Consider the following 13,484-nt stretch of genomic DNA (forward strand, 5'->3'; position numbering starts at 1 on the left):
GTTTTCAGGGCACATCCAAATGGGAAGAGACGTCGGGTTAGACCCAGAACTTTCTGGAGGGATTAGTTGGATGAATGGATGTGTTGTTGCTTCAGACTTTACATGTTTGTTCTTTGTAAGTTAGCAGATCCATCCAACACAAGTTATTATTTAAACATTCATTTTTATTTGTGCTGGTTTTTAGTGATTCACATTCGTCCTTTTTAACAGTCACACCAGAAAAGCAATCAAGATTTTATTAATTCCTGGAGTGAATGTGAGTAATCACTTAACATTTTACCTGAAAGCCACTATGAGTGGAATATTAATGCATATAATACTGATGGTTTATTTGGGGGGACTATTTTTGCAACACGTAGCAGCTTTAAAGGATAGATTCACCCAAAAATGAAAATTCAGTCATTATCTACTCAGCCCCATGTCGATGGAAAGTCAGGTGAAGTTTGTAGTCCACAAAACATTTCTGGAGCTTCGCAGCAAAACAGAGTTGCAGCATTCTCCTGAACTGAAGTAAATAGGGACTTGTTTTAAAATGTAAAAAATACAGCTAATCCAGCGTAATCCAAGTTTTCGGAAGACCAGAGATCGCATATTGATTTGAAAAGATGTTATTTACACCCTCAATGCACAGTCGAGCTTGTGCTCTTACTTCAGACGGGGTGGGCGCTAACACTTTTAGCTGAGCAGCTACAGTGAAGATCTTGGGTGAACTTATCCTTTAATGTTGGACTCCATTTGACATGTCTTTGCCTTTAAATACATTTCCAAAGAGAAACTATGGAGTGATATACTGAAGAATAGCGAGCCACTAGCCACCTGCATCATCACATGATGCTGATACAGATTTGTCAAACCAGGCAACACGGGTGAGAACAATATGTGATGATCACTTATCTCAAGGGTGCTTCAATTTTCTGCAACGTGATTTTCATAGTGTGCTGAAATAAACAGAAAGGAGGCATGGAAGGTAAAACAAAAAAAAAAAAAGTCAGTTAATACATCCTGAATAGAGAAGCACACCAGCAGGGTTGCATCATGTTAACTGGTGTACAAGCTGTTTGACAGGCTTTTGTGTTTGTCCGACTGGGTGTTATTCTGAATATACACACTTTCAATAATGCTGTGTCACAAAGTGCAGATCAGTGGATGAGAAAGTCTAATCTCCTCAGTGGTCAAGACCCCGCTAGGTACAATGAGAGGCAAGACAATAAGCTGATAAATGTTTATTATCGGAGCCTCCGGCTAATCACAGTTTTGTTTGTGTGCAAAGATCATTACGCCTGGGAAATGAAGAAGTGATATCATTATGAGAGCCAGGCTTGTGTTGCTCTTAATCAGACAGAGATGGATTAACATTTGCTTTAAAAAAAAAAAAAAAAAAGGTCAAGGGATGTGCTCCTGTGAGTCACTGCTTAGATTTCTTTGGCCAAGTCCTCAATTATTCTCTTCATCTGGAGGAGAAAACAGAGAGAAATAGGGAGGGAGGGAGGGAGGGAGGGAGGGAGGGAAGAAGTGAAAGAGACTGCTTTGAATCCGTAAGTAGCCATTTTGCTCCCACACCCTGCATAATGTTAACAAATCCATACAGGGACATGGTCTCGTTTGCAAAGTGCATTTGGATGAGACAAACTCCCACAGAGGATTGTAACAGACTCAAGCTGTATGTGTCATTAAGAAAATATTGCAGATTGTAGTTGTGAGTGTAAATACACATTATATTGTGAGCACTCATTACCTCTGGCCATGTGATGAGCCCCACCAGTCTTCCTCTGTCTGCCACAAACAACGTCTCTGCTCCAACCAGACTCAGGATACTGTGCGCCTGGGAGGAGAAACTGATTTTTTTTTAAACTGCACATCACTTTTGGGAAATGTGCTTATTTAATGTCTTTCTGAATGTTAGACGAAAAAATTGATACAAATCTCACAAAATTGAAACCTCTTCTTTTAGCTACAAATTAGGTTGGGAACACGACACTGACATATCATCCCCTTTTAAAGGTACAGTATGTAATTTCTGCCACTAGGCGTCCCTCAATTAAAACAAAACAAAAGACTTGAGGAGTGTGGGATCATGGGAATTGTTGTCTTCATTGTTGAACAGCCACTATTGCTGATGAAAATCTATTTATGTGACTCTGTGATGTTCACAGATGAGGTAATGTTTTAAAGCTTGATTCAAGTCATGTTTAGTCTCATTCACTGTCTCTCCATCTCTGACTCTCTCCACACAGGCAACCAAATGACAATGTTAACTTGAACAAATTATGGATTTATTCTGAGTTTGAATATTGTTGAAAACATTAAGAAAATGTAAGTACTTAACTAAACAAATATATACAACGAAAGTTGAGTCGCTTTTAGACATTGTAATGCAGTTATGTAACACATTATTGCCTATCTTTGAGCTCATAAGGCAGACTACTTAGCAAACAGTCACCTTAAACAAATTCAGCAGTTACAGAATAACGCTATCTTCCATTTTGAGTTGTGTTTGAGTCCAACAGTCTCTCTTTTGCTCTGTTTTTGGTCTCTACCAGCTCATGAAGGAAACAACTGTTGGCTTTTTAGCTGCCAAAAACAATGCTTTGAGAGTGGAGAGAGTGAGCCAAAACAGCTGAGATGAAACTCGTTCAGAAAGCTTTGTAAAACCAAGGAGCGCTGCAGATTCACTTCATTATCCTCTGTGTTGGTTCATCACTGCTTTCATACTGTCACATCTTATGATACATTGCTATTACACAAATATCAATTATAGCTACTTTAAAGTCCTGTAGGCAGGACGTGGTTAGCCTAGCTTAGCATAGAAGTGGAAACACGGGAAGACATCCAACCAGGCTGTCAGTGAAACAAAAAATACACCTAACAACACCTCTGAAGCTCTGTATTAATACATCTGCACAAACTATTTTTTGCTGTTTTAGTGGGAACTGTGTGCTATAGCTTTGTGACAAAGAATGATTTGTCCAATTTATGTAAGCAGGACTACAGCTGTTGAAGTGTTGAACTATACATTTTCAATTCAGTGATACTAACGACATTTCCCAAAGTCTCCCTACCTCCTGAATGGTGTTGTGTGGTGATATCAGGGCTGATGTGGGATAAATGCAGCAGACCTCATCCAGACGTTTATCCAGAGTCTGAACAGAACAGATCAACAATATTTGTTTGTACTGACTGTCAGAGTGACATTCAGTCTTTTTTTGAGAATCTATGATTCACAGTTGCTTCAATGCTGAGCTAAAAAAACTTTCATACTTTCTCTATGTCTTGGGCGTCACTACAATCCCATAAATCCATTTCCTAAAACCATTTTTGATAAGCAGCTCTGTATTATAATCAAGCATTTTTCTATTAGCAGATAATGCTTTAAAATGGGTGTGAGCTGTCACAAACGGAGCTTTTACGTCAGCCAGCAGCCCTGTCTGTACATCCTGCTCCAATCCTCTTTTATGCAGCTGTTTAACATGCAGTCACTGTCCGACGGATTGTAAAGACATGGCCTGCTTTCTAAACAGCAGCAGACAGTTCCCTCCTCCACTTTCTTCTGAACTCTGCAGCTACCTGTCTGACTCCAAACAGCTTTTTTTTTTTTTTTTACCTCGGTCTTGCTGTGACGCAGGAACATCAGCAGGTGCGGTCGGAGAACAAACCCCAGTAAAATCTGCGACTCTTCAACAGAAGAGAGGAGAGGAAATCAATTTTCTTTGCCACAGTCGGTGCTACAGTTTAGCATGTGTGCAGCTCTCTTGTGGGCTGTGAGTTGTGTGCAAACATCACATTTCATGTGATTGTGATTGCCGCTCAGATGCTCAAAGGCTCAGCTGGCCAATTGACTCTTTTCTCACACTTGTCAGCTCCTTATCGAGGCACTTTCACACCGCTGAGTTGCCCCCGGTTTCAGAGCGGTTACAATTTCTCATCATTTCTCTCATCATTCTCATTGCTTCTTTTCTGGGGCTTTTTCATGTGGTGCAACAATACTTATGTGTTTGAACAGCAAGGATCCTGCTAAGTTTGCTAAAATTATCCATATCCTTAAATATATTGTATGTTTTGTGAGATTTTCACAAAATATGGTTTCTTAGCCAGAAGGAAATATGCTATATACTTTTAAATATCTTTGTCTACGCACCAAGAGAGTCCACCACAGGGATCTGTGTTTCAGTGCTGGTGTTGACAGCATGCTGAACCTCTGCAGGCCCAGCTGCTTTCTGAAGCCTCACCGATTTCACTCCCAAAACCTGTCCGACTGGTGTGGAAGGAAGTCTGCAAAAGAGACGAATCATATCCCACATGGAGCAAAAGCAGTTGGTTAAATTAAATGATCAACTTTTGAACCTGTTATTGACATCCAGCTACTAAATGTGACATTCCGTCTCCACCCCCAATCGTTGCTAACACAAGCTAGCTAACATTAAGTTGCGAACGCTAGCTAATGTTAACGTCGCTAGCGCTAGCTAACATTAATGTCACTAATGCTAGCTAGCTAATGTTAGGGCAGTACAGTATGCTGGATGCAAACTGGTACCTACCAAGACTGTCAAAACACAGATACCATGTGATACCTACGGTGTTATACTATTGGCTGATCATAATATTTTACGGAAAAGAGATTCTGCACCTTTCTCCAAGCTCTGTAGATGTATTATTTTTTAAAAATGCTTTCTCTACATACAAATGTTACCAGTGTGACCTTTAAGATTCAAATACAGCTTTTTATTTTCAAAAATATTTTTTATTTTCTCGGGTTGAAAGGACTCACAAAATAAATGGTTTAATTTGTCAGTGGTAACAAAAGATAATATGACACATAGAAACAGAGGCAAATAACAGCAACACTGCAGTCACATATCACAAGCTCTTGGAGTGCAGTTCCTGCTGTCAACACATCCACAGAGTAGAGCTTTAAACCAGCAGTGACACTTTTTATTATTCCAAAGAGACTCTGGAAAAGCATTTTCAATCAGTTTAAGGTGTCCGGCGGTGTCAGACGGATACTTGAAGCCGTCTCAGCCTGAATGCTGCCGACAAGAAGCTGTTGGTAATGATGTCTTGATTTCTATCTAAACATATTATTAGGGGCTGCAGGGTGAGAGACAGATGGGGAGAAAACAACCTCCTGCTAACTGCTGTCACCAAGGAGGTATGGAGAAATGTTTTCCTCGACATTAACTCCTGTCTCACAATTCTCTAGATTTTAACTGGTTTAATTTAACAGGCACCAGAAAATGTTGTCTACGCAGGAATGTCCACATATAAAGCTATTTTTTCTGCAATAGTGAGCAATGTTTTCCTCCTTCAGAGCACAATTTGAGAACAACAGATATGTGGGTGGTTGATGGGTTCTTTATCAATACCAATAACACTGCAGTGAGTCAGCCATTACATGGCAGGCTGCTGAGACTTCTGCCATCACCTCTACCTGCAGTGTGGGCTGAGTGTAATCAGGTATCACGGTGCAAGGTTGAACAGTCTTTATGTTGCTAATAATATTACTGTAGGTCAAATATTAGTCACCTGGTTAAGGGAATAAGTTGTGTGCAGAGTAAATTTCTAATTTCCTTACCAATAGTGACTCAAACAATTTAAATCCAAATGATTTACAGTCCTGTTTACACACTTAGCTCTTAGATTTGTCTCGTCTTACAGAAGTCTCAGCTGTAATTAGAGTCAGCTGTTATTTAAATGCACAATAAGTAATTTTGGCTGCTGCGGGGCTCTCTATCAAAACAAAAGAGTTTGCTGAGTGTTGTGTTGGGAGGGCCAGGCGGAGCAGGGGGCATAGCCGCTGCTCACATGGTCAGAGCTGGCCAGCTCTGCAGGACAGAGTCAGGTGCAGAGCCAGACCTTCTGGAGGAATAAACACCCGGAGTAACATTGGGTTGTGTTCTGATTGTGACAGAGTGAAGGTAGCCTCTGTATTTGTTGTAATGTAACCTCTGTAGTGTTGTCTAAAACCTCTGTAATTGTATTTTGATGTGTTCCAGTCAAGTAGGCGGTGCACAGCCTGTTTGACTGGACCGCCCATTAATGTAACTGTGTCTGTCTCAACAGGAACAGAGACCTGTAGTCAGGCCCTGAAGGAGGCCTGCACTGAGTAGCATATTGGAATCAGCTGGGTTGATTGTTAAATGGTGGGGCGGGGCTTCCACAGCTTATATAAGGCCCCAGTTCACAAGGAGCTCGCTCTTGCCATGAGGGTGATGACCAGCCAGCTCTCCCCCTTTAAGTTTGTGTGTTTTTTTTTCAGCCACTTTTCCCTTAGTTTGTATTTGGTTTTGCTCAGGCCTGGCAGCAATTAAAGTTTACTTTGTTTTGCACACCTGCCTCCTGCCTCTTCATGTCATCTGAAGGAGAGTTTACCTGACTTTCTCTTGAGCTACACTCCCACATGGTAACACTGATTCTGAGCCATTTATGGACGGGAGCAGAGCTTAGCCGTTATTTTTTAACTTTTAATATTGCCAAGTGAATTTATCTTTACTCCTTCCTCCATTGTTGGATGTTTATGTACTATAATAGTTGTAGGAGGGGAAATCTACATTACTACACAAACAGAGACAGAGAGATCAAATGATCAAATGAAATGCACTGTTATCTCGAGTAAACTTGTGGATTTCTCAGGGTTTGAACACTGTTGGGAACATTTGAAATAATGCAAATACACAACTCAGCTTAGAATAACATTATGTTAACCTTATAGCAAGGTAGCAACCTATGTTAGCATTACTTTTATGGCACATCTGAGACTAAAGGGAAATTTCTCTTTGCTCTCATTATTAACAGCTGACCACAGAGATGATCGTTCCATCAACTTGGTGTATTCCTTAAATCACTCTGACGCTTTGTTTTTACTTACCGGGGCAATGCTTTCATCAGAGAGGGCAGGTGTGGGAGCCTCTTGCTAACAGAGAGTGCATCATAGAAAGATGGGCGGCTCCCGGAGCGAGCCATGGCATTGGCTATCAGAGTGGCGAGGAGGATGGGCACAGCGTGGCTGAACTGACCAGTTAACTCTACAGCCAGGAGAACTGGGGACAGGGTGTGTGTCACAGCCCCGGAGAAAGCTGCTGCACCTACAAGGCAGAAACCATAGGTCCAACATTGTAGAAAGTAAAATTCCCATGTCTTTTTGATTATAACGCAGGTCTAGGTGCTAAAAAAATAATGCAAAAAAGGCAGCAAAATACTCAGTCCACGGAGAAATGCTCACAGTCCATATTCAGAAATGTGCCTTTAAATTAGCCGTCTGGACTTCTGTAAGGTTGTGATGTCACAACTATACAGTCACCGCCCTCAGCCACATCCGCAGCATGGCCACAGCCATGGCAAAAACACCAGCAGAGCTGATGCTGAAACATGGTGGGCGGTGCCTTCCTGTGAGAGCTGACCAATCAGAGCAGACTGGGCTTTTTGGAAGGGGCCCTTAAAGAGACAGGCACTAAAACAGAGCGTTCAGACAGAGGGTGAATAGAGGTGCTGCAGCAGACAGTATGAGAAAAATAAGGTCTTTTGAACAACGCATGTAAACATTACAGCCAAAATAAGTATAAACCTGAAAATGAGCATAATATCAAACCTTTAAGGTTCTGCTATTGTTCGTACTTTTCTGATTTATATTAATTTATATATATTTTTATGAAACATGATATTCATTGTAGAAGCAAGTCACTTAGATATGATGTAGTTTGATCTATAATGTTGTTATTGTAGCAATGATCAATATTAACCTAGTTGTCAGGTGGAAACTCTGAATTTAAGTTCCATAGATTTGGCACAGATTTATATTAAACATACTGCTTCACAAGATTTTTTACATACTAATATGCAAAAGTTAATATTTGCAATCTTCTATAATGAGATTACATAACTATGATTAAATTCACAGATGTTTATTAATACTGATATAAAATATTTGCACCATGATCTGATGTAGATTGGAATTGGCTTATAAAAACTTAACACAGGTCACATGTCAACATCAACGAGCTAATGATCAGGTTGGTTTTTTTTTTTACCAGCAAGTGCGTAGCCCCCAGGATTTAAAGAAGCCCACTGCTGGTCTGAAGTCAGTCCAGTGGAGGACACATAAGCTACTCCTTCTCCAAGCAAACGACCCAAAGCTGCACCTGGGAAACAGACATTTGTATTTCAGTTTAACTTCGATTTTCATTCTGATGAGAGGATGCAGCGAAACAAATTCCTCCTTCGCTGTCCAGGTATTCTGCAGAACAAACTTGCCCAAGTCCTTATCTTCACTCACCATAGATAAACACTGGCATGAAGTATCCAGCTGGCAGAGGGAGAGTGCAGGCGAGGACCAACATCCACATCTCCAAACCAATAACACACACACACACACACACACACACACACAGAGAGAGAGAGAGACTGTTAAATCTCTCCTCGGCGTCTCAACGACCGCAACAGCTCATCTGGCGAGCACATGCAGCACATCAGATGAGTCACTGTCAATCTGTGTGCAGGGTGATGTTTGCAGTGCTCTCAAATCAATTTTGCACAAATAAATATTGAATCATGCCCATTTACATGTCACATTTGCATGTGGTGATGGAATAAAAGCTGTCATAGCAAGTGGATCTTACTGAGAGGCTCATAGATCTTCATGCATTACAGAGGCCAACTGGTATAAGAAACTGTTTTCAATGAAGTGTCCACATGGGCAGCTATTTTCTTCTGCAACAGTTGGCTTGGTGTTGTCTCTGCTTGGAGTACGAATGAGAATAAGAGATCTGCGGGAGGTTGATGGGTTCTTGATCAATACCAGTGACTTAGCCATTACTCGGCTGGCTGCTGAGATTTCCAGCAGTTGAATACCTGTCCTTCCACCTGCTGTGTTGCTCTGAGAGAGCATCAAGTACCACAAGACATTTCAGCCAGAAAGGTTAAACAATCTTTAGCTCGTTTACTCTACTAGGAAATGTCAATTAGTGAATTCTAATAATGGGCCACCGTGACCCATGGGAACAAGAGCTTCGTGCCTTGCGATGATTCCTGATGGTATCAGTGCAGAGATGAAAGACTACCTTCATGAGCAGAAAGACAGCCAGAGAAAGGTACACGGGACTCCCTGATGAGCTCCACTCCAACAAAGGCTCAACAGAGGCATTGTGGGATTGAGAGATCCACTGCCGGCTATCCAGTAATGTGGTGAGGAGCTGCTTCATGGTGTGCTGTGAAAGAAATTACTGCCATTTACATTTCTGTCTGAACACACAGAAAAAAACTAGAATGGAACATTAAAGGACAAGACTGGCATTTTCCTGTATTTTGCATATTAAGAGTCTTGGATGTCTTAGCAGCCCTGCGAGACTGAACCTGTAGGTGCATGTTAATGTGATCACAATGACAAGGCTAATAAGGCGACGTTTTGAGGGTTATGTTTAACATTTTAGCTTAGCAGGTTTGCATGCTTATATTTGGTTGGTAGCACTGAATGAAAAGTACAGCAGAGGCTGATCGCCATCTTGTTTTGTTTTGGGTTTTTTTTTGCCAGAAGTGAATATATTTGGACGACAGGGTGGAGCTGGGGAGGATACGCTTTGCTAAGCCTCTACTCTGATTGAAGCTGATCGTCTATTTTACTCTAAATGGTATAACAATTTACCGAATGAACATCATGCTGTAATGAAGAAGACTTGAAACTAACGATTGGGACCTTAAACTCATTAGCAAACTGTTTAGTGAGCTAATAAATCAAGTATAAGAACCAGGGTCATTTTCTCATAAACATACAATCAGACTTCTTCTTGCAACCAAAGGAGCTGCCCCCTCCTGGCCATTAGAAAGAATGTGGCTTCACTTTTCAGACCGTGAAGCTCTGTCCTCTTATTTACTTTATGGATGGAACATCTGAGCAATCAGCCAACAACCTGTCATTGATATTCATAAATTCAATTTGCTAGTATGGCTGAAGTAGTTGTAAAAATAATAATAATAATTTAAGTGGTGAAATACTTTTTTTTTTTTTTTTTTTACTATTTTTTCAGCCCTGTCCCTAACCTGGCCTAAAGTTAGTTAAATGTTTTAATGATGCTGTTAAAGATTAATTTAAATCAGTGAATTACATTTTTTTTAACGAGAATAGCACACTAAGCTCACTAAATCTAGAATCTGCATCAAACTGTACTCACTCATAGATATCAGCCACCCTTCCATCAAGATCAATGCATTATTCCCTGGGAAATTAACAAAAATCTTAAAATACGCACGATCTTACAAAGTTAAAGAAAGTGAGAAAAATGTTTTGGATCCGTTCCTTTACTGGGGAACAACTAAAAAGTTAATGGGGTTTATTCTAGGCCAAGACCCATCCTCCATCCTATTATTGTGGAAATTAATTTAGTAGCTTTTGTGTAATCCTGCTGACAAACCAACAAACTAACAAACGGATACAGGTGAAAACATTTCCTCCTTGGAGAGGTAATAATGATCAGTTGAGTGACACACAAAATTTCCAACATATGATACGGCAAAAACTCATAGATTATCCATGTACATCCAAAAAAATTATGGACTGAGCCTTTAAGTTCTGTTCATTCCCACCTGAGAAGCCATATATTGACCAGCAGAGTGAGGAAACGTCAGAGTTGCCAGGAGGAAGGCCACCGTGGCTGAGTATAGAGCCTTCCTGCAGAGAGATATTCACATAAACAGACGTCATTGTTATAATGTGGCTCATTAAGGTCTATAATTAGTTAATCAGTTGACTGCTCTCTGAAACCACATGAGCCCTCAACCTGCGGTGATCTACAAAGGTTTACAGTTACAGAAACAACTGTTTAATGAGAAAAAGATTTTCCAGTATTTTAGTTGAGTCTAGACAAGAACCACAAGGGTATTTTTAAACCATTTAAGTGTGGCTTTGAAGGCTTTAGTCATTCAAATTGTGTGCTTTACATAATCTTTTGTTAAAGTTGTTTTTAGAGTTGAATAACAGTACGGTAAAATGGATTGTCCTTGAAAAAACACATCATGTTTTGGGCTTGATGCTCCACCTAAAATCAACAGCGTCTCACAAGTCTGTCTTACACAGCAGATGACTCATCACTGCATCACAATCTGGCTTTCACATTGTAAAGAGCTCTCACTCTGTCGTCAGCAGCGTGATGAAGATCCTGTTTGTTTTGGTGAATTGCAGGATCCACCGATGGCAGAAGAGATAGCAGCAGCTCACAGCTCCACACAGCAGCCTGTTTCCAGACAGAAAGCTGACTCAGACCACAAAGACAAGAGGCTTATTTTACCTCAGTGAACGGAAGTCCTGTTGACTTGGGGAACGTGATGGGGATGGTGAGGAGGCCAGGAAATGATTGGTATGAGAAAAATACTCATGCTAATCAGGACAGGGAAACACAGCAGAACAGGTCAAAGACTTTTCATTGTGACTGACATGAGAATGAATACCAAATGTCAGAATTGTAAGTGTAAGACTTGTTTAACTATGCAGATTCTGTCAAAAATAAACTCACCCCAGGCAAGCAAACAGCAGGATCTCCAGTGGGTAGAAAGGTAAAGCAGTGGGGAAATTAGTTTTGAACAAGGCCTGAAGAGTCTCTGTGGACACAAAACAAATTGGAGTCATCCCTCCAATTTCTCCCATGGCCTTTCAGAATCTAATCTTCCCTCACATTATTGCATTGGGATTTTATTGAAATTTACAGTCTGTCGCCTTAAATGTTTCAGCTAATTTTGTCAGTGCTGTTGCTCCCGGTCACTGTCACGACACATAGTTAGAAAGATGTCAACATCTCTGACAAGTAAAGAAGTGTTAGTATTTACAGTGAAATATAAAGCATTGTGTAAGTCTGTACACCTTCAAATGTGACCCTCTCATAGGGGGAAATGCCTACACCAAACTCAATTTAAAAAATGTGCGTTTTAATGTGACCATGCTTATTTGCAAACATATATACGGAATAAAACATAACACTTGACCTTTTACATATTGTTAAGGTTGTCTGTTAATTTCAGCACATACACTATAAGGCCAAAAGTATTTGGACACCCAAACATTTCAGCCTTACTTCGTGGTGTATGAACATTTTAATTCCAAAACCATGGATGCCACAACAACTCCCTTTCTTCTGGGGAGGGATTTCCACCAAATTGTGTCACTTTTGTTCGCACTTACTTGTTATTATTGTATGCTTGTATGAAGGAAAGATCCTAAAAAAACAGCTCCAGATCAAAAGTATGTGGGCAGCAATGTCTACACACTTTCAGCCATTTAGTATAGGTGACACACGTGGATCCACATTTCTTCAATAAAATTTATATTGGGTTGGGGGCCCTTTTCCCTAGTTCAGGATGTTAGTGACTCTAAAGTGGGCCTTCCCTTTGTTGACCATGGGGGGACGAGTGCTGACCAGAGCCTCCATTACCTCCATCTCCACTCCACACTGAGAACAGGCGGAAGGTCAAGGCCCCGCAGGCGGCTGAGAAGAAACATGGGCAGTAATGCCTCAGGGCAAAGTGAGAGCACATCACCTCCACACTGAACAAAACACCTACAGGAGCAGACAGGGCTGTGAGAGTGAGGAAATAACACAACCGCAGGATGTATTCTCAACTAGAACAATCCACATACGACAACTCTTAAAATATATCATTTTGCCTGCATGCGTGGCAGAAGTCTTGCAAAAAAAAGACATTTAAAAATATGCATATATTTCAGTTATTAATCAACAGTTTAATGTTTTATGTAACTTACAATAATGACATTTTAAATTCATCCCACTGTGAGAGTGTGTGGAGTAAGAACCTAAGGTGCTGAATCCCAACAGGGCTGCAGGAAAAACATAAACAGCGAGGTGAGTGGGTCAAAATATTAAGCAGAAAAGTGATCAAAGGAGGAAGAAGCTGTGAGAGAAGGATGACCATATAAACATGATGGAGGAGCAGAGCAGTGAGGTTGGATAAAAGGGAAGAGCAAATGTGTGAAGCATGCGAGGGGGAAATCAAAGGTGGAAACACATTACCCAGCAAGCGTGAGAAGGACAGATATAGCACAAGCAGATAAATAAAATCTTGGATTCATGATGCTGAAGCTTTACAGGCTCTCTCACCGCTGATGGGAGCTCCGAAGCAGCTGGCTACCCCGACTGCAGCAGCTACAACCATCATTTCTCCTGCAGCTTTTTCCTAAAAGAGAAATATGCTGTAAACTCTTTTTTCAGATCTTTATATTCTAAAGAAAAGTAACAGTAACATGCATTATGACATAATATTTCATATTGTTGCTTGAGTTATGAAGTCACTGATTTTCATTCATGTTGTTCCACATCCATTAGTGGGTTTTAAAGTATTATCATGGACTTAAAAGGTATTTTAATTATTGCTTTCCATTTTCGTCAGAGTAGTAACAGTAGCACAGGACAAAATGTGAGTTTATTCATTCATTTGTTCTTTAATGGAGAAGAGAAAGCAGATTGAAAGTGTGGCTTATGTGGCTCCCAAAA

The 13,484-nt window shown here is 40.5% G+C and overlaps 1 protein-coding gene across 1 annotated transcript in view; it reads right to left on the reverse strand.

Annotated features, from left to right (window-relative positions):
* Window positions 1–1,412: 1,412 nt before the first annotated feature.
* Window positions 1,413–13,484, reverse strand: part of clcnk (chloride channel K) — a 15,769-nt gene continuing 3,697 nt past the window's right edge. The window contains exons 6-19 of the mRNA XM_073470219.1: window positions 13,092–13,167; window positions 12,408–12,533; window positions 11,496–11,580; window positions 11,115–11,216; window positions 10,570–10,654; window positions 9,051–9,197; window positions 8,267–8,336; window positions 8,022–8,132; window positions 6,863–7,079; window positions 4,136–4,269; window positions 3,602–3,672; window positions 3,060–3,140; window positions 1,736–1,822; window positions 1,413–1,451 (exon numbers count right to left, since the gene is read on the reverse strand). Coding sequence (XP_073326320.1) covers window positions 1,413–1,451; window positions 1,736–1,822; window positions 3,060–3,140; window positions 3,602–3,672; window positions 4,136–4,269; window positions 6,863–7,079; window positions 8,022–8,132; window positions 8,267–8,336; window positions 9,051–9,197; window positions 10,570–10,654; window positions 11,115–11,216; window positions 11,496–11,580; window positions 12,408–12,533; window positions 13,092–13,167 — 1,431 coding nt within the window. The remainder of the gene's footprint in view (window positions 1,452–1,735; window positions 1,823–3,059; window positions 3,141–3,601; window positions 3,673–4,135; window positions 4,270–6,862; window positions 7,080–8,021; window positions 8,133–8,266; window positions 8,337–9,050; window positions 9,198–10,569; window positions 10,655–11,114; window positions 11,217–11,495; window positions 11,581–12,407; window positions 12,534–13,091; window positions 13,168–13,484) is intronic.

This window comes from Pagrus major, chromosome 7 (assembly GCF_040436345.1).
Source record: "Pagrus major chromosome 7, Pma_NU_1.0".
In the NCBI taxonomy this organism is placed as follows: Eukaryota; Metazoa; Chordata; class Actinopteri; order Spariformes; family Sparidae; genus Pagrus; species Pagrus major.